This window comes from Lagopus muta, chromosome 11, assembly GCF_023343835.1.
Source record: "Lagopus muta isolate bLagMut1 chromosome 11, bLagMut1 primary, whole genome shotgun sequence".
In the NCBI taxonomy this organism is placed as follows: domain Eukaryota; kingdom Metazoa; phylum Chordata; class Aves; order Galliformes; family Phasianidae; genus Lagopus; species Lagopus muta.
Genome location: NC_064443.1, coordinates 9,072,170 through 9,091,694, shown reverse-complemented (window position 1 = coordinate 9,091,694; position 19,525 = coordinate 9,072,170). Strand labels below are relative to the sequence as shown.

The window sequence follows — 19,525 nt, the reverse complement described above, 5'->3', positions numbered from 1 at the left end:
TAAGCAATGCTCCTGGTGCCATGTCCGCGCACCCCTTAAATACCTGCACCACCTCCCCGGGCAGCCCATTCCAACGTTTAACACTGCTAACGAATACATTCGAGTCGCCTTACTGCAGCGCGCAGTCTGCACTCGCACACCAGCCTCGCCCCCGCCCACTAACATAAGATGGCGGCAGGTAGCCCGCGATCACGTGACGCGCGCACGCCGCTTCGCTTCACTTCCCTTCCCTCCCCCTCCCGCCGGCTCCCGGCGCCGTGATGACGTCAGCGACACCGGGCGGACCCCGTGACCGGAAGTTGTCGGGGGGGAGGCGGAAGTGAAAGCGGGGAGGTGGTTGGGCCCGATAAAGCCGACCGAGACGAGCGGGGGAGGGACAGCGAGGTTCGGGCGGGCGCTGCGGCACACGCACCACGGTGAGTGGGGGGGGCGCGCGCGGCGCCTGTGCTCGGGGCTGGGTTGGGGGTGCCAGCTCCGGCCCAGCTACCGCTGCTGGGCGGGGGGTGCCGCTCGGGCCCCTCCCTGCGGCCGGAGGCGCCTCTGGGGCTGGCTGGGTTAGGGGGGCGCCGCCTTTGTGCTTCACCTGAGCTCGGCCCGGTGCCGGAGTGGCAGCCGCCCGCCTTGGGGGTGATCCGGGGCTGTGGAGCCGAGCTGCCGCCTCCCCGGGGCCGGGCCCGGCGCTTCTCCTGAAACAATGGAGCCGAGGGCTCTCTGGGAAAGGGCTTCTCCGCCCGGCGCCTCGGGCACGGCGGCACGAAGGCCTTCCTCGGGCTGTGCGTTTTCTCCAGGCCTGTGTGTGTGTCCTCGCTGTGAGGTGCCCGCGGTGGTCCCTCGCGAAGCAGAGTGCGTTGTATGTGGCGTGCTGCGCTGCTCCTTGCCGGTAGGGTAGGGCTGGGGGCCGGGGCTGCCCATAATGCTGGGAGGTGGGTGGTGGCTGTGCTTGAAGTGGTGGGGGGGAGGGAGGGGGGCGCCTGGATGCTGCTTTAGAGACAAGCAGGCTGCCTGAGGAGCGATTTATGCTGCCAAACAGGAGGCTGGGAGAGCTGGCAGTTATTGCGAAAGGAGCTCTCGGCATGTGCAAAGCCTGACTCAGTTCTGAGGAGTATGAGAGTGGATGTTGGAAGTGCTTTTTGTTCTGAGCGTAATAAGGTAAATGAAATGATGGATGCATTATTAATGCCCAGGTATATTGAGGCTAATAAAGATAGGAATACTTAATGATTGTATTTAAAAAGAAGTGTGCTTTGTTTCTTGTAAATAGTGGAATTCTTGCAGTAGTAAGGCAGTTATTAAAAGAATAGGCTGCTGTAATCTGAAGGGAGAGAGGTAACTGCATCAGAATGAGTAAGTCTTACCCAATAGCTCTGAGTTATTTAAGTAAAAGCAGGAATTCTCAACACTGTTTTCTTGCAAGCTAAGAATACTTGCTGATAAGCAGAGTTGTTGGGATATGTATTGGTTTTTTTTATGAGTAAACTGAGAACACATGATAGAACAAAGTCCTCCCAACTGTAAGCAAGCTGTTCTTTGTTTGATAACTACGAATTGGAAATGTTAAAGCTTCCAGCACCTGGCTGGCCAGCTCTGACCTGTGCTTAGCACTGTGCCTTTTGGTGTGGGTTAGTGCTGGGGAAGTGGGGAGTTCCTTTTGGGAGCAGTACACAACCAGCAGTATGCAGTGCTTGGCTGTGATTTCAAGGCTCCCTTGTGGCTGTTCTGCGTGTGATCAGTGGTGGTACTAGTGATGTGTGATAGAGGCTGCAGCCTTGCTGTGCCTCCAGCAGGGCTGGGCTGGCAAAGTGAATGTACTCTGCACTTAAAAGATAGATTTGAGGTTGTCTTGGGTGGAGTTGTTTGAATATTCCTTGTTTAATAATCAGAACTCCGTTGCTGTGCTTCTTCAGGAAGAACAAGTATACTTGTCTCTTTTTCCCCCCCTCCTTGTGACTTCCAACAGCTGACTGAACACATGACTTGCTCTCCATGAACTAATGAGCAGGCTCACCATGCCTTTAGAACCCAAAGTAGCTCTAATAATGCCACTTCCAAGTACTGCCCTTTCTTTTCTGTACTGTTAATATTCCTGTGAGATGGGGGTTAATCTGTCCCCTCAACAGGAAAAATTATGAAAAAACTACTAGCAGTTTCTTGCTTTCTTCACCTGCAGCATGAAGTATAACTGGTAAGGTCTGAAATTCATTAAATTAAACTTTCCCTTTGCCCATGGTGTTGTGCAGTGGCCAGTGTCCTCAAATACTCTATTAATAGTTCAGCATGGCACGCTGAGACTTACACCTTAAAATGGAAAGGTGCCAAGGTAAAAGCTTAAATAACTGTTGCAGTGACTGTGCTACAGTCATCCTTTCCCTTCTGCCAAATTCAGTGCATCAGCCACCATCCAGAGCAGCGCAGATGTGTTGTGAAGCAGGTGAGTCCTGAATTGTAAACCGAAAGCATACAAACTCTGCTATTGAATCTCTCCTGAGTTTTATCTGAGGAAAACAACATCCTTTGTTTTCTACCCAAAACCAATGTTTGGGGAAAGAGATTTACCAGATTAAATTTGTGCAGCACCTTCTTAAAGCTACTGCTTTAAGGCTGCTGGCTTGGAAGGTCATGCGAATTACCTGTCAGAGCAAATCTCTGGCAAAACTTGTCCTTGAGGAAACATGACGATTAAGATCAAACCATCTGTGCAGAACTATATATAGTTTTGTTTCTGACATGTATGAGATTTTAGTCTGACTTCTCTGCAAAAATGAGACTATCTTATGTGGAACTTAACATTTGACTGTAAACAAAACTGCTTGTGCTGGATTAGGATGTTCTTTCAAATGTTTCATCCAGAGATGGGTGCTTGGTGAGCCTGGGCTTAGGAATGAAGGCTGTGGAATAAGGCACAGGGTGTTTGCATTTCTGAATGAGCTTAGGAGTGTCTCGGCTCACAGATGCTTGCTGTCCCTCCTGTTGTAGCATACCAATTTCTTTAATAACAGAAGTAAACTGAGTGTGCAAAGTGAGAGTTTGGTGCTTACCAGTGTTCTCTGCCTCCTGGGCTTTCCCATGGCTGTGACCTGAGCTGCTCTGAAGCACTTGCTAGGCTTGCTGGTACTGAGGTCCTTTTGGTAGAAGGGGGTGCAGATGAAAATGAACTTGGTGCTGAACTTGGCTGAGTGCTAGTATGTTTATGCCTTGTATGCTGGTCTGACAGCAATCCAGCATCCTTCAGATACTGAAGCACTTCTTTGCACAGCATTGTTTTGATAATTGCAGTTTAATTGCCTGTTGGAGTTGGGTTGACTTCCCCCTGCAGCCTTTCAAAATGATCTCCTGCAGTTGCTGTGTAGCAGTCTGCCTTCAGACACAGAGAAGTTGTGGCACTAAATTGTGAGGGTAAAAGGTTGCTTTCTGCAGTAATGGTCCAAGCATGGGCTCTGCTTCTCAAAACGGAATTGAGCACGGTAACAAATTGAATGACAGTAGCTAATATAGCATTTGCTGTTTTACAGTTAGCTGCCTTATTAAAAGGTTACTTCCCTTTAAATGCGATTTGAATAAAACTTCTAAATGAGTGCCCAAGGTCAGTGGCTTCAGTTGTGCTGTTCAGAAATAGTAGGCAGTTAAAGGAGGCTCCTATCACATGGCTGCTGCTAGCTTTCAGTATGCTTGCTTCTCCTGCTGCATCCCCACAAACAGAGCGTGCTTGAACTCTGCATGCTGCTGCATTTACTGCTTGCTGGAGATCTGCTGTGATGATGTCATTGTTGCTGTTACTGCTGCTCCTGTGAGACTGCTTCTCCTTCCTGGTGCCAGAGCCAGCACTCCATGCATGAGAAAGCTGTGTCAACACTGCTGTTGCTAACTCATGCTCGGTCAGTGACGGAGGGGAACAAGCTTGTCTGGGCCACAGAAGTGTGTTGATTTACAGCTGATCTCAAATAGCCTTGACGTCTCTCGCTGGGAAGTTCTGAGGGCACGACTGTTCTCACAGGGCAGAGCAGCTTCAGGAAAGGTGCACTGCGCTTGAGATGGATTGCAGTGTAAACTTGTGCCAAGAATCCTATTTGTGCAGTTTGAAAGCACTTGAGGTAGTGAGTGATTTGCCCTCCTGCCCATCCAGAACTATGACCTGAAGCTGACGTTTCATAGCTAACTGTGCTTGCTTGAGTTTTAAGCAGAAATTCCTAAAATAAATGGATAGATCTTTATGTAGCTACTCAAGGAAAACTCCTGGAGCCTGTACTAGCTCACTGCATGTTGCAGCTTTGATCACCTGGCAGACTAGCTGGACTAGTTAAGCAGTGGGTGAAAGTGAAGGCAGATAGCTGGAGCTTGCCTTTGGAGGCTTCCTGGCTGTGGAGTACTGGACTTTGATTGCTGGGACTGCCAGTCTTATCTAATGAGTCCTTACCAAACACTGGGTCTCTCTTTGCTGGAAAGCAGCTTGAATGGTAGCCTGCTTGGTGTTCATCTCTTCCAAGTGGGCTGAGTCACTTGGCTCTGTAGGTTTCTCCTCAACTTGACTCCTGGATACTGCTAATGTATCTGAACTGCAATCTGGCACTGTGGTAATATTGGCTTGAGCATGAGTGGTGAGACAGCTGCAACGAAGGCATCCCTAGCCCTGATCTTCCCTCTGGCAAGAAGATGTAGCTTACCAGTGCTGTCTTATGAATAATATGCAAGTCACTTCAGTGAAACTGTTCTAGTCCTTTGCAGAGAATAAGAGAATAACTGAGCTGGTAAATGTTGCAGGAGCTGTGCAAGGGGGAGTAAGGGGCAAAGTATGAGTTTGAAACAATCTCCACTGTAGGAATTCCTTGTTAGATGTTGACTCAGCTGTCATGGTAAGCTGTTTCCCTCCCATCCTGGGACTGTAATACTTGTCCTTCCTGCTCAGCAAACTGCGGTAGCATAGTAAGAGGTGTTGAGTATGAGTAGGATCAGGACTTCTGCTCACAGACCTAGGTGTAGTTCTTAGATTGCAGTGTGTCTCTGGAAGAAGTCACCTGTCTTTGAGCAGACTTATTCTCAAGAATAAGACTTCCTGAAATAAGAGGAAGGATGTTGCTGTTAATGCTGGTTTTGTAGTTCTTCACATTTGCATGTATGGGATTGGATCTATCAGTATTTGTCCTGTCCCACTTACTAGGATCCTGGTGCTAAAGCAGAACAGCTGAGGTGCATCGTCTTGCAGCCATTTCTCATGCCATTGTTTGTGACTTGAGTGCCTGAACCTTTGTTGAAGTCTTCTCAGTTACTTGTTTCCTGCCCAGCCTCTAGGAACTGGGAAAACTAGCAGCCAGGAGTAGATAAAGTAAGGCTTGAGTATCAGTGGCAAGGTCTAAGATCTGTGTTTTGCTTACCCCTCCAAAGGTTATCTAACACCTCCTGTCTGTGTTTCTAAAACTGAAAGCATGATAGGAATGTGTAAAATCTTAGCAAGCTGGAAACAAAACAAGAAATTAATCCCAGTACTTGAAATATATAGTTGGAGATGGTAGAGACTTAGCGACTTCACTGTATCTTAGTGGCCTGACAAACCTGCAGTATTTTGAACTGGTCAGGTTTATTTACTGGTTATCTTCTGGATTATAACCCAGCTGCCTCTGTCTCACTAACGTGGGAACTGTGCTGGGCTTTCAGTATTCATAGAGAGGTTCCTGAAACTTGTTTGGTTCCACGGATGAGGTGGCTGTGTGCCAACAAGCTGGCAGCCACGGCAGTGTGATGCAGGCTGTATGGGCACCATACCATGTTTCAGTTGTATAAGGTTCGTGTTGCTTGCTTTGGCAGGTCTCCATCAAGGATGTTCTGGTAGAGGCATGGCAACACGGAAGCTATGCTGGTACAGCTAAAATACTTTGTGCAGGCAAGGCCCTTAGTCAAGACGCATGGCTTGCTGCCTAGTGTCTCCCAGCAGCCAGTGGATGTGCTCAGCTCTCCTCCCACATCCTGAGATTGTCTCCCCCAGGGCAGAAGAGGGGAAGTTGAGCTTGCTTTAATAAAGGGGGAGGGGTGTTAAAGCAAGCATGCCTGCTCTTGTAACAGCCTTATCCCCAGGGAGGATTGGAGTTAGCTGGGAACTACCTGAAATCCTCAGGGACTCAGAGTGCTGCTTCCTCCTGGGAGGTAGGGGCACATCAATATTCATACCTGAATGGCAATGTAACTTGAGCCTACAAAAGGAGGGTAAGTGAAATCTTCAGGCTCTTGCTAGCAGTCTGCTGAGGCTCTTATGTGTCTTCTCATCCCTGGGAGGAAGATACCCTGTAGTGTGAGGGGCCTTTCCCTTCTGGAGGAAGTCTGGGTGAGGTGGACTAAGAAACCTCATGACTGGGAACATCCAGCTCGGAGAGAAGCTCTTTGTACGGCTTTCTCACAGGGCTGTTTTTGTACAGTGTGAAAACTGCTGCTTCAGCACCTTGGTTTTCTCAGTGTCCTGGACTGGGTGCTATGTGCTTTAGCACATTGCCTATTTTGAGGCCTTCCTGTACAGTTGCAATCTCAAAATACCTGCTGCTGGCTGTGGAGATGATGATGTTTGTTCTCAAGCGAGCTATCCAGGATGGCTGCCCAGCATATCTGCCCTTATTGCTGGAGATGCTGTACATCCCTTCCCCTGGCTCAGGGCATTTCTCACCTGGGAGAGCTTGCTTATGCTGCTGTAATCTTATAATGAGCAGCAGCCCAGGTAAAGTAATGTTTGTGCAGATATTGAGATCTGACCTCCAGACCTCTTCTACTGCTCTTAAACATGCAAGTGGTCTGACTAAACATGCAGAGACACATCTACCTTTGTACTGTAAGCAAATGAACTGGGGCTTGCTTAGCTCCCACTTTCCAACCATGTAATCAGATCAACACAATGCCTCCTCCAGAGAAGGTGGCTGCAGTGCTACCTAAACCACGAGGGACAGCTTCTAAGCTCTGCTCCTGAGCTGTGGAGGTGGAGGCAGGTCCTGCCTTGTTTAGACTTCTACTGAGCAGTCACAACTTGGTGGCAGCTCCAGAATAACAAACTTGTTCAGTTCCCTCAGCTAATACTCCAGGATTGTGCAGGCCCAAAACAACTCTGATCTGGAGAAGTGCCGGGAGGTGTAACAGGGCTGTGAATCAGTGAGGTTTGGCCTGGAGAACTTGGCTTTGAAAGCTTGGGCTTTGAGCTCGACTAATCATGTGCATCAGTGCCTCTCAGGAATGTTGTGCTCTCCAAATCTGTGCTTGCTGCGCTAAGGGAGCCCCAGCTGAGCTGGAACCTCGGGGAGAGCTGACCCCTTCTCATGTGCGAGTCCTGTGATCCCTCTGCACACATCACTCCTACCAGGCACTGGCAGCATTGCTCCTGCCTTCCATCTGTCCTGGCACTGACTAAGCTGGCATTTGGGATGTCCTCTTCTGTGGAATTATCAGAGCTCTTGTGTGCAGCTGGAGGAGTGTGCACAGGTCTGACATGGCACCCATCCAGCAGTGAGCTCTTGGACCAGCTCAGCTGGCTGCTAGCACCACCTCATACCACTTGCTTGTGCTGAAGCAGACTGGTGTGCTAAGCTCCATGTTGCATTACTGAGCTGTGGCTGGCTGCTTCAGCTTGCTTTTGGAGCAGCTGTGCTGGAGGCTGCAGCTCCACCCTCAGAACAGGGTGGGAGTTTGCTGCAGCCAGCCCTAGTCGAGAAGCTGATTCCTTTGGGATCCTGAAACATGTTTTAATATTCTGTTTTGATCTGAGTTGTGTCAGTGAAGAAAGCCCTGGGCTTTCTTCAAAAAGGGGAAGCTTTTGCCTTCTGATTCCTTGGTAGGGTTGGCAGACTCTGCACAGTGTACCTATGCTTGACAACTTGTGATAGCTTGTGTAATACGCTGTATCAAAAAGTAACCTGTAGTTGAGACTCAGTTCCATAAAGAGCAGCGATTGCTGCTTCCCAGGGCTGGGAAAGGTACCAACTGGACAGAAGCTGGCTCTTGATGCAGCAGGCAGCCTAGCTCCTGAGCAGGGAACAATGAGCTATGAGCTCTTGGCTGGGTACCAGCAGGAAGGAATATGTTGGTTGCAGCAGGAACACAAATGTGTGGGGAAGAAGGAGGTGGAAATCAGTTATGAGCTGCTGTATCAGTAGAATGTACTCTTCTGTGTAACTGTCACAGGAATAGCTTGCCAGCTGCCTTTGTGGACTTTGCTTTAGCCGACTGCTTTGCTGTGGTGGATTGGTGAAGCCTGGAAGCACTTCTGACCATGTGGACTGTGGTAGCCCACATTTCTTGTTCCATAGGAGCCTGTCATCCAGAAAGGCAAACCTTATAAAGAGCAGTTCTTGCAAGCTCTCTACCTGAGTGACAGGATGTATCTAACTTGCTGCTTAGGCACAAAGCCAGCACATGTCCTTGCTAGATGTGAGACTTTCCTAGATGGGAAGCTCTCAGCCAGCTGGAGAGGCTGAGCTATTGGTAGATCTGTCATGGGAGGAGGTTGCCTGCCTGTATGGCTCCTGTCATTGCAAGGCTCAACTTGCTACCAGAACTAAATGTGCTTTTGTAGCTGTCCTCAGTGTGAGGCTGCTAGGCACTTGCTCCACTTGTAGAGAGCTCAAACTTGGTGAGGAAAACACAGCAGCTTAGGTGCTCTCACAGAACTTAAAATCTACTTCTGGCTCCTTGCTTGAAGACAACTTAGCATCTCTTAATCCACGTTCATACAAAAGTAACAGTCTCTGCTGACTGTCCTGTAGCAGCTCTCAGCCTTTTTCCAGCTGAAAGCACAGGGTTGTGGCTCTGCTCATGGGCTCATGTCACTCTGGAGAAATGTTAGAAGCTCAATCTCCACTTGTCTCAGATCAGCAGTCATGTTGAATTGCTCATGCTGACACCTGTAGCTTTACATTAGCAGACACCTTATTCATGTTCTCCATGACCAGGTAGATGGAACTGAGCTGTTACAGAACCGTGTTTATGGGATGTGTTCAGCTCTTACTTGAGGCCCTGCTGCAAGTGGAGATTGCTGAGATGTCAAGACAGAGTTTCTGGACCTCCTGAGCTCTGTACAAGCAGAGCTGTGATCCTGGTCAACTAACTGCAATCACAGACTATGTGCCTTACCAGGACGTGATGCCTTTCATTGTCTTTGCTTAAAAAGTCACAGCAGGGCTCATTGTGAGCATGGGGTGGATGATATATGCCAGTTTCCTGTTTTCTCATGTAAGAGCAGCATGAACATCCAGTGAGCCCCTCACTTCAGTGGCTGAAGGTCCAAGCAGATGTCACCTCCTGTAGTGCCAAACATCCCTGGAAACTTTCTGGTTCTGGGAAGAAATGGTTTCTGTGTGAGCTGGTTCTGAATCATTTTTCCAGCTTCAATCTCCTTGAAGAAATGCAGAACCATTGAGAAGGGGAATAAAAATAACTCTTGGCTATGGAGGCTTAATGCTCTGCAACCTCCCCCACATGAGAAGAGGGAACAGAGGTAGCGTTTCTGTGTCGGAAATGTACGTAGCTGCTTTTCAGAACAATTTTGATTAATTCCAGGGTAAAGTTTTCTTTACAGAAGGCTTTCCTAGTATTCAGGTGGCTGTTCCTCTGCTCAGACTGTGGTGAGCCTATCTCTTAATGGGGTATCTTCTCATGGAACGCCTGCTCACTATTGCCCTGTCTGCAGGACAGGGAGTAAAACAGAATTCTGAAGAATCGTGGTGAGTTTGTCTGCTTGGTGCTTGCTCACCTCCTGTTTGCACCTTGTCTGAGCAGTGTTAAATGTCCCTGCCAAAGGACTGGGGAAGAGAAGTGGGCTGCAATAGTCTTGTTTCAGCTTTGTGCTACCTTCTAGTGGAAGGCACAGATGGCAGGCTGCTAGATGCAGGAGCAGAGGGCTCCTTATCAAATGGCCCTGTTCACCTAGCATCAGCTTGGGTTGCTTTGCTGGTTAAAATTGTGATTTGAACTGTTTAATAGTGAAGGAGCAATGGTAAACTGCTCGGGTGGCTTATTGGCAGGTTTAAAACCAACATGCTGCTATCTTCCATAAAGCTGAGTGTCCTTGCCCAAGCCTGGCTACTTCTATACCCAAACTGTTCCTGAGTGACTTAACAGGGTGTTTCTATCACAAGGCCTACTTCTGTCTGAGTGTAACTAATATAAGAGATCTAGTGGGCTGCCAGTGTGAGCTCCTGCTGTTCTCTGCTTGCACCAACCTAATTAATATTGAAGTGCCTGCACTGTCACCTGACGCATGAGCATCTCTAAGGAATCCTTAACCATCCATTTCTACTTGAGCTAAAACAGCTGTCTTAATATAGCCAATGAAAGGACAATTGTAATGTGCTTTGAAGCGACAAGGGAAGTCTAATTAGATTTGGCACAGACTCTTTACTCTTGCATCTAGGCAATTGTGCTACAGAGCTTCATCAGACTCTTCCTGATTCTTCTGTTTGGCCAGCTAAGTCAGCAACATGTGCAGGTGTGTTGTGAGGGTTCTCCCTTCCTGCTTTTGTGGGCCAGTGTTACACAGGTGGTAATATTACTGACAGTGAATGTGCCGTTCTAGGCTGAACCTCATGGGAGTCAACACTGGTAATGGCTTGCTTTCTTACAGGGATAGGCACTAAAAACTGAGTGGACAGACTTCTCTCTCCCCTCTGAGGAGCTGCATCATTCCTTTGGCAGCTGTAAAGCCAAGAGAGAGGAAGGTGCTGACTGGCCTCCCAACTGATGGAGCTTTGACAGCCCCTAAACAAGGCTAGATGGGTGTGCTGGTAGGCTGTGTTATCATCAATCATCCAGGTGACTTCTCTATGGGAGACTTGGCACAGTGTAAAACAAAACTGATATCTTGAGGCAGATGTTAACATTTCTCTTCAGGACTTCTCTGAAAGAGGAAGTGTTTGTTCAGAAATGCTCCTGGGACTGGATGGGAGCCCTGTGTGAGCTCACACACTGCCATCTTAAGGGCTTCTGTGACTCTTGCAGGATGCTGCTCTAGAATAATCACACCAGATACCATAAAGCAGAGAAGTTGCATGCATGTTACAAAATGGTCTCAGCCTTGGATACCACCGATTTGGTGAGTTCAAAACTGTGGTGGTGCTCAACCTGAGCTTGTCATGCTGGAAGTCTGGGAGAACCCTGTGGAACCTACATCTCAGCTTGGCCCAGTACTGCCTAATGGATATAAAACCTGCACTGTCTGTCAGCAGAAGCTATATCCTTGTTCTCCTGTAGTTTTGTACCAGCAATGCTCATCAGAAATGAGATCTAAATAGCTTAGGACATGTATGTAGTTGTGTTCCTGGAGTAGTTTGAGCCTTTGGCTTCCTTTGTTAGAGACCCCAGTTAGGATATCAGGGCTTCTTCAATCCATCTGAATCTTTAAGATCTTGGTAGGACAAGTCACACCTCTGTTTAGCACAAATGGCAGCTTTAAAGCTGGAGCTGCTGCTGGATACCTGCTCAGCCATGCAGAATGTGATAAGGATCAGGGAAATGGCAAAGTAGTGCTATAGAGATCAACTTGATCTTAAACTAGAAGGCCTGCCTTCTGTGGGAAGGCTCCAGGACATCTGCAGGTTTTGAAAGATGTGTTTTATCAGGTCTGCTCTCCAATGACAGCCTTCTCTGAGAATGGCAAAAAGCAACTCTGGGGTTTCATTCTATGTGTAAGGAGATGGTTATTAAGGGGGCTTGATCCAACTGCTGGCTGGGCTTGGAAGCAGTATCCATCAGGAGTGGTAAAACAGGGGTGAGAAGCTCTGAGCAGTGGCCTCTGCTGAGGGACTGCGGAGCTGGAGCTCCTCACTGCTTTGTGGCCCAAACCAAGCTCTGAGCTGAGGCAGCTCCTGCTGTGCTGTGGCTCATATCCGTTGCATCACCTGGGGGGGAAGCTGAGTGCCTCACCTGACTAGCATTAGGGAAGCAGTAATGGCCCTCCACACTGATGGGGTAGCCAGTAAGCTATGAGAAGAAGGCAGGGCTGGGTTTGATTCATGCTTCCTGTGGCTGTTCAGTGAGCTGCTTCCCAGGTGATGAGGCCTGACAGAGCAGCATTCCCTCGCCTCACTGCGGGGCTTCAGGCCGTGTTGAATTTGGGCACTAAGGATCCAGTCTGCTAGTGTTGTAACTCAGGGCGCTGTAAATCCCTCACTGAGCATGAGAACTAATGCCAGCTTGTCTAAAGCTGCTTTGAATACCAGGAGGCAGTGAGCTTGTAGCAGCTGATGGCAAATGATACTAAAAACACTGGGAGGAAAATAGAAGCAGTACATGCTGTGTTCTGACAGTCACTTCAGGGTGAGTTGTTTACCCTTGATCCTGAGGAAAACAGGTGACTATTACACTAGACCTGAACCTGTGCAGATGTTTTTGATGGCAGTTCACTATATGTAACTGTCTCTCAGCTGTTCCAAGGCCCTGCTTACTTTTCTTACTCCGTATGGGCAAACTGTTCTGCAGAATTCCCTGGCTTGGCTAGCAGTAAGGTTGCTTTTGCTACGTGCTCTGAAAGCAAAGGAGGTGCAGTCTGCTTGGAAGAGTTTACATGGACTGTTCTGCCTGCTGCTGTTAACGGGATGAGCTGAAGTGTGGATCTTAGCATGAGCAGAAGGTGGACTGAATGTTGGGGTTGATTGGTGACATTCAGCTCCAAGGCAGCCAGAAAGGAGAGATGCTAATAACAAGAGTAACTGTCCTGTGCAGGCTCTCTGGCATCTACTGACAGCCATCTAAGGACAGCATGAACCCTCTGCATGGGATGTGGCTGTTTACTCAGCAGCCTTTGGCTGTTACTATCCGAGCAGTGTTTCACATCAATGTGTCACTACATACATGAGGTGGGTGCAGTCCAAAGTGCACTGCTTCCTCCACCAGCAGCAGGATGGCTCCTTCAGCTTATGCAACACTCCCTGGTGGGATGGTCTAAAAGACTGCCCTTCTTTCTCTGCTCAAAGCTTGATGATAAAGGCTTTTTGCAGTCAGACACCACATCTGGTAAGAGGCTTCTGCGGCTCAGACGATGCTCCCTCCTGTAGCAGCAGGATGAAGTGGGTAGCAGTGATCTTGCAGCCTGGGCTGTTGCCTATCCCAGCAATGCGTAGGACCGAGCTGCTCAGAAGATGCACGTATTCATGCTGTTGTCAGAGTGAAGGCCTCCTTAGCTGTGAAAGTCAGGAATAGCTCTTGAAGAGTAGGAGTTATGTAGTAGAATGAATGCATGTTGGTGTGGCAGAATGAGAGTTCTAGGGTAGTCAAGTCCCTGTTTAAGGGATTAGTACATGAAGCCTTTGTCAGAGGCTTTCTGAATTCAAAGTAGCACACGTATAACCATCTTCTGGCTTGTTCAGCTGCAGAGGGCCTGCAAGAGCTGCTTGGGGAAAGCCAGGAAGCCCACATACCCCAGGTCAGTACCAGACTGGGGTCTGTCATCTGATGAAGCCTGAGCAACAAAGATTTTTGTCCTATTTATTTCCCACAGGTGGGGAGTGGGGCCTCACAGTAGGGAGTGTTGACGTGGGGCCTTTCTCCATTGCTAGCAGCAGGGCTTCGTACTTGCTCTCTCTATGCTGAGGTGTATTTGGGCCTGTTCTAGCTGATAGTTGCAGCTTCTTCACAGACCTGGAGGAGATCTGGGAGCAAGTAACAGCGTAGATCTCTGGAGCCCAACTCTCACTCTTGCTAATCAAATGAACTATTAGTGGCACACTTATGGCCACGCACCTAGGAAGAGTGGCAGGATGCAACTCATGGTCTGGCAGCAGCAGACAATGTTACAAGGCTTGTTACTGTAGTCTTACTCCACCTTCCAGGAAGCTGAGGTGGCAGTAGCTTGCTTCACATCTCCTCATAAAGACCCCGTAGCCTGGCAGTAGCTGGCATGGCAATTTCAGCTGTCCTGTGTGACTGTGACTGCTTCATCCACTGCATCTCCAGGGACTCAGCGTCTTCACAGAGTGCAGCTATTGCTTCTACCTTTCACAGATCTGGAAGGTAGAAGAAGCTAGGCTTCATTTTCTAGGGAACTACTGAACAGTACAAAGCTCAAGTGTGGTTCTGGGTGCATCACTGCCTACATCTCACAGCACATATAAGAACTAGCTTTGTTTTGGGAGCTTGCTCCACTCCAGTGAGGCAGTGTCCAGAGAACAACCTGGAAACTGGATCCAAGGACATATGTGTATTTCTACTTGCTGTTATCAGGTTGTCACTATTGGTCATGCTTGGCCTTGCCAGTGCAGTGGGCATATGCTTGGTTACTGCTTCAGTTCAAGGCTGCACTGGAAGTCTGGCCTCAGGCTCTTCCAACTGCTGTTTCCTTGCTAGCAGTCTGGCTTCTCAGACTCCAAGCTTCCTGCTTTCTGCCTTAAGAATTAACGTGCTGATGAAGTCTCATGGAATTGTTTCTCTTCTTTTCTAGTTTAAAAGATGACTTCTAGGAAGAAAGTGTTACTGAAAGTCATCATCCTTGGAGACTCTGGGTAAGTGGGGGAGCCTTTAAGGTGCCGATCTGTACCTGGCTGGAGCAGTGCTCTGATCAGTGGAATTCTGTCCTGATGGGTCTCCACAGTTTAATACCTTGAAGACTTTCTGTAATATTTAACAGGGAAATGAAATGGGTTGACCAAACTGGAAAGCCTCTCTGCAAGGATGTTAAGTTTGAAGGTGAAATAAGCATTTCAATTAAAAATGTAAGAAAAACCCCAAAGTAATAGGCATTTTTGTGACTTCCTAAAGCTCTGCCTCTCTCAGAGATAAAGCTTACATTGAGCCACCTGCTTAGTTTCTGACTGGAGCCTCCCCCTTGAAGGAAGTCTTTACTGCTCTGCTCTCTTGGGCAAGGAGCCTGCTCCACTGTTGCAGGTTGGGGACTTGCTGTGCAGGCTGTAACCTGACTCCCATGAGTTGCACTTATTTATACCATGTGCCCAGCAAGCTGTTGATCAGGGAGTGCTTCTCAGCCCTGAAGAGCGTATGTGAACCCTCTGAGCTGTTCCTCTGAGGAGGCTCTCTGCCTCTGAGCCCCTGGCAGGTGTGCATGCAGCTGCTGTGCTGACATAGCCTCCTTCCTCCAGCTGAAGAGGCTAAAGGTGACTGGTTCTGTTGTTTTGCTGGGGCGCTTAATCTTACAAGGCTGCCCTTGTGATCATTCAGTGATGCATACTCCTTACTGAATATCAGATTACTGATAGGGAAAGATAGTTCTTCAAGACTTTAAGCCTTCATATCCTTATGTAGCTAATGCTTTTACTCACATGTTGCCTCAGCACCTATTGCTGTGAAAGTCCCTTCTTAGGAAGTGGGTGTTTTCTCTTTTTTTTTCCCCCTCTTGGAGAGGAGGTTATGGTAGAAAGTAAATGGCAGGGAAACATCTTGTTTAGAGTGGTCAATTCAAACACAGTTGCAAAAGCAACCTACTTAGTCTTTTTTTTCTTTCTGTACAGGGTGGGGAAGACATCACTCATGAACCAGTATGTGAACAAGAAATTTAGTAACCAGTACAAGGCTACGATAGGTGCAGACTTCCTGACAAAAGAGGTCATGGTGGATGACAGGCTAGTGACAATGCAGGTAAGCAGTGACTCCTGCTGGGAGGGTGTCTGCACTATGCTTGTGTGGAAGCATCTGTTCACTGTAGCTCAGAGCAGTGCAGGGGCCAGTGTACTGGGTGTGAATCCCATTGGTGTGAAATTGCTCTTGGCCACAGCTGCTGCTGGGCTTCTCTCAGAAAAGCTGGATGTGGGCTGAATGAGGGAAAGCAGAGACCAGTTTGTCTGGGCTCAGCTAGTGGCAGATTTGCCAATCCCCATTTCAAAACAAACAGCTTTTGGTGCTGTCATTGTACTTTGTTTTGGTGGAAAGATGCTCTTCTGTAGTGCTCAGGAATTGAAAAGGGCTGGAAAAGGATTCCTTAATCAGATCATACTACTTGTGCTGCCCTTACTCCTGTGGGTATAGTGCCACATAACAGACACATAAGCAGACTGGCAGGTTATCTCATGCTTTCATCTCCATGTGAGACTGACAGCAAGTCAGTGGAAACCCTACTGTAGCCAGTAGAGAGGAGTTTGTACTGTCCCAGTGTACCCAAGTGCTGCAGGCAAGCTGCCACCCGATCCTAATGGCTGGTCTTGCTTGTTTAGAACAGTGATCCAAAGCTGGCTCAGGCTGGGCACAGCAGTGGTGAACTCCATCTTTAGAAGGATGTTTCTGGTCTGTGAAACCTGGTTTCTACGAAAAAATCCCGAACCTTCTGATGTTCCTTCTGTCTTGTTAGCTGGGGCTTATGGACATCTAGTGGAGAGTCTTTGAAATAAATACTCTAGTTGTGGAGTGTCTGTCTTAGATCAGAGCTGGCTTATTTGCCTTGTCTTTTGTTGCAGATATGGGATACAGCAGGCCAGGAACGATTCCAGTCTCTGGGAGTTGCCTTCTACAGGGGAGCAGACTGCTGTGTGCTGGTGTTTGATGTCACAGCCCCTAACACGTTCAAAACCCTTGACAGCTGGAGGGACGAGTTTCTCATTCAGGCCAGTCCAAGAGATCCTGAGAACTTTCCCTTTGTTGTCCTGGGAAACAAGATCGACCTAGAAAACAGACAAGTGAGTACTGTGACTTGCTTGCTCCTTTTAGGGGATTGCTGGAGTGGAAGGTGTGTGTGGCTCCCCACGTGATAGCCAATGGTGGGAGAGTTTCTCCAGGCTGTTATCTACCTGGAGAGGTCAGGTGTCTGTGTATGATGTGCTCCTGCCTTATGGTAGAGCTCTTGCAGCAGCTCCTTGGTAGGCTTAAGGAGAAAGAGCTCTTTCTCCTTCAGTACTGCTGAATAACTGCTCTGGAAGCAGCGAGTCCTTGTCCTGCAGGTACCTGAGCAAGTTGTCCTCTGTGGTCTGGTCTCCTCTGGGCGCCATCCTTGCTGAGGGCTTCATGGCAGGCGGTTTTATCAGGTGCTCCAGCAGAAGTTGGCCCTGCCTATGATAGAGCTTCAAATAAGGCTGTGGAAGAAAAGTACTCAGCCTTACCTTTGCTATTAGAGCTGGGACTGCTAGGGACAGCTCTGTATCAAGGCTACAGTTTTAGTGAGGTTAGAACTGTGCTGCCTTAGCTCACGTTGGCTGTGAGGGGTCTCTGGCCTTGACTTGTTTCCAAGTCCTCTTTCCATCTAGCTGGAGGTGGTGATGCTGCTCTCTGTCCCCCCAGGTCACCACAAAAAGGGCACAAGCCTGGTGCTACAGTAAAAACAACATCCCCTACTTTGAAACCAGTGCCAAGGAGGCCATCAACGTGGAACAAGCTTTCCAGACGATTGCACGAAATGCACTTAAACAGGTATGAAGGGGCTGGCGGTGCCCTCTGCTGGTGCTGGCCCTGCGTGCCGGGCTCAGCCACTGCAGGCGGCTGGGAAGGCTTGGGCTCTCCAGCAGCTTTCCCCAGCCCTTAGCGTGCTGAGAGCGCTGTGGGGAGCTGTGGCATTAACTCTTCCTTCCCTCCTGCTAGGAAACCGAAGTGGAGCTTTACAACGAATTCCCTGAACCCATCAAACTAGACAAGAACGACCGAGTGAAGGCTTCTGCGGAGAGCTGCAGCTGCTGAGGGAAGAGGGAGGGGTTGAGCACAGTCCTTCACAAACAAATATCACACTTAGGCCTTCAAACACACAGCCCCTCTTCTGTGTTTAAAAAGAAAATTAAAAAAAAAAAAAATTCCATCTCCAGCTGCCAAAACCCACCCATCTCCCATGAGCATCTGAGAGCCCAGCACTTCAGAGCTCACATCCCCGCACCATCCACATCACACTTCATGGTAACAGGCCTTTCTCTTAGTTTAAAATGGAAATTCGTATGTATGTTTGGAACTGAATCTAATTCCAGGTGTCCAATGGAGAGAAACTGTTTACAGGTAATCTGTGTAACAAGTTACATACATTTTTAACTGTCTTGTGTTTTCCCCTGTGAAGGCTGCAACTGGAAAGGCTGATTACCCATAGTTCATTGCAAGCTCAGCACTCAGTCTAACTAGGTTGAGTTTTGTATGTATCTCTGTTAATGCTTGTTACTTTTAACTAATCAGATCTTTTTACAGTATCCATGTATTATGTAATGCTTCTTTAGGAGAAATCTTATAGTACATGTTAATATATGCAACCAATTAAAAATGTATAAATTAGTGTAAAATTCCTGAATTACATGTTCAAGTACTGAAACACAGATTGTGTAGAAAGTGAGGAGGACACTTGTGAGCTGTGGTGTGCTAGCGACACAGAGTCCAGATGGAGGCAGTATTCTGTACAGTAGAGATGAACTATGTAAGTCGTCTTGTTCTGAGGCCGACAGGCTTCATCTTCTGGAAAATCTGTCTGGCTACCTTGTATCTAAATTCTGAGATTTGCATAACAGCATTGACATGCACACTGGATTATTGGGTTTAAAATTAAATACAGCTATGAAATGACCTCACTGTTCACCTCTCCTCCTGCTTAACTCCTGATGTCCTGGATTGAGTATGAGAAGGAGCCAGAGCTGGGGTGCTGCAGTGGCTCTCTGTGCTGTGGAAGGAGCTCCTCTCCCACCCGGGTTAGGGTAGCTGTGTCTGAATGAACGACCTGGACTATGGATCTTCCTTTTCTTCTTACTGACTGCTAATCTGGATTTTTGGTATGGGGAAACTTGGCACTCTAGTCCCTTTTCTCTCTCTTCCTTTCTTCCTGGTATTTGTTCTTGCGTTTGTAGCTTGCTTAAATGGAGCCCTTCTACCTGTTTTCCAGAGGTCTACATTCTAGTACGTAGGCTGAGCTCTTATGTAAAGAGACAAACATGATGCCAATAAACTAAACAAGAACAAACTTCCTTGTTTACTTCTGTTTCTGCCTCTCTTTTTTCCTTCACTAACATGCTTTCTTTCTCCTGCTCTGTCACCTTTTCATTGAACTGGTGCCTCCTCAGTGGTGCAGCCTCTGTACTGTAAGGTTGTTCCCTTAAGAGGGGGCTGGGCAGGTGTTATTTAGTTGGGTGACCCCACACACCTCAGTAGGGCAGGTATCTCTGCTCGTGCTCCTTGGGTTGAGCAAAGGTTCTCTGCCTGATCTGGTCTGCTCACCCTGAGGCGTGCAGTTCCGAGGTTCTGGGCATGACCTCTGCTCTGCTGCCACCTCTGCTGGCACTCAGTGCTGCCTCACTCACTGCTGTGTCTGCAGCAACACGGAAAGCAAACGAGAAACGAGGCCAGTTATTTCAAGGGACTTCTAACAGCCTTTGTGTTCTGTATCCTACTTTGTGGCTTTATCCTTGCACACTTTTCTCTTGCTTGACTGGCTGTTGCTGTCCACATCCATTTCAAACAACTGCCCTGCAATTGCTGTGTCCTGGTGGGACTGCATCTTTCTGAAGAACTCGAGCCTTGTGCTGATTGCCATTGAAAGCATCACCTCATGCCTGTGCAGGCTGATGCTGGCTGGGCTGATAGTCCCTGCAGTGCACATTGTGTTGAGGGGAAGCCATTTCTCTGCTGAAGCATCAGCCCTGTCCCCATGCACCTGCAGCCCTCAACGGCCTCA

The 19,525-nt window shown here is 48.3% G+C and overlaps 1 protein-coding gene across 2 annotated transcripts; it reads left to right on the top strand.

Moving 5' to 3' along the window:
• Positions 1 to 286: 286 nt before the first annotated feature.
• RAB7A (RAB7A, member RAS oncogene family) lies at positions 287 to 18,423 on the top strand. Of its 2 annotated transcripts, none has more exons than XM_048957186.1 (6): positions 287 to 416; positions 14,393 to 14,453; positions 15,417 to 15,543; positions 16,356 to 16,574; positions 17,173 to 17,301; positions 17,470 to 18,423. In XM_048957186.1, the coding sequence occupies exons 2-6, from the start codon at positions 14,401 to 14,403 to the stop codon at positions 17,563 to 17,565; spliced, it is 624 nt and encodes a 207-aa protein (XP_048813143.1). In that variant the 5' UTR covers positions 287 to 416; positions 14,393 to 14,400; the 3' UTR covers positions 17,566 to 18,423. The 2 variants fall into 2 exon arrangements, with proteins under 2 accessions (XP_048813143.1, XP_048813144.1); XM_048957187.1 differs by lacking the exon at positions 287 to 416 and adding an exon at positions 1,060 to 1,149.
• Positions 18,424 to 19,525: the final 1,102 nt, after the last annotated feature.

Coding starts and splice junctions, on each gene's coding strand:
- RAB7A (XM_048957186.1), top strand. CDS start 14,401: ATGACTTCTAGGAAGAAAGTGTTACTGAAAGTCATCATCCTTGGAGAC. Junction 15,544..16,355: donor ACAGGCTAGTGACAATGCAG/GTAAGCAGTGAC, acceptor CTTTTGTTGCAG/ATATGGGATACAGCAGGCCA. Junction 17,302..17,469: donor CACGAAATGCACTTAAACAG/GTATGAAGGGGC, acceptor CCCTCCTGCTAG/GAAACCGAAGTGGAGCTTTA.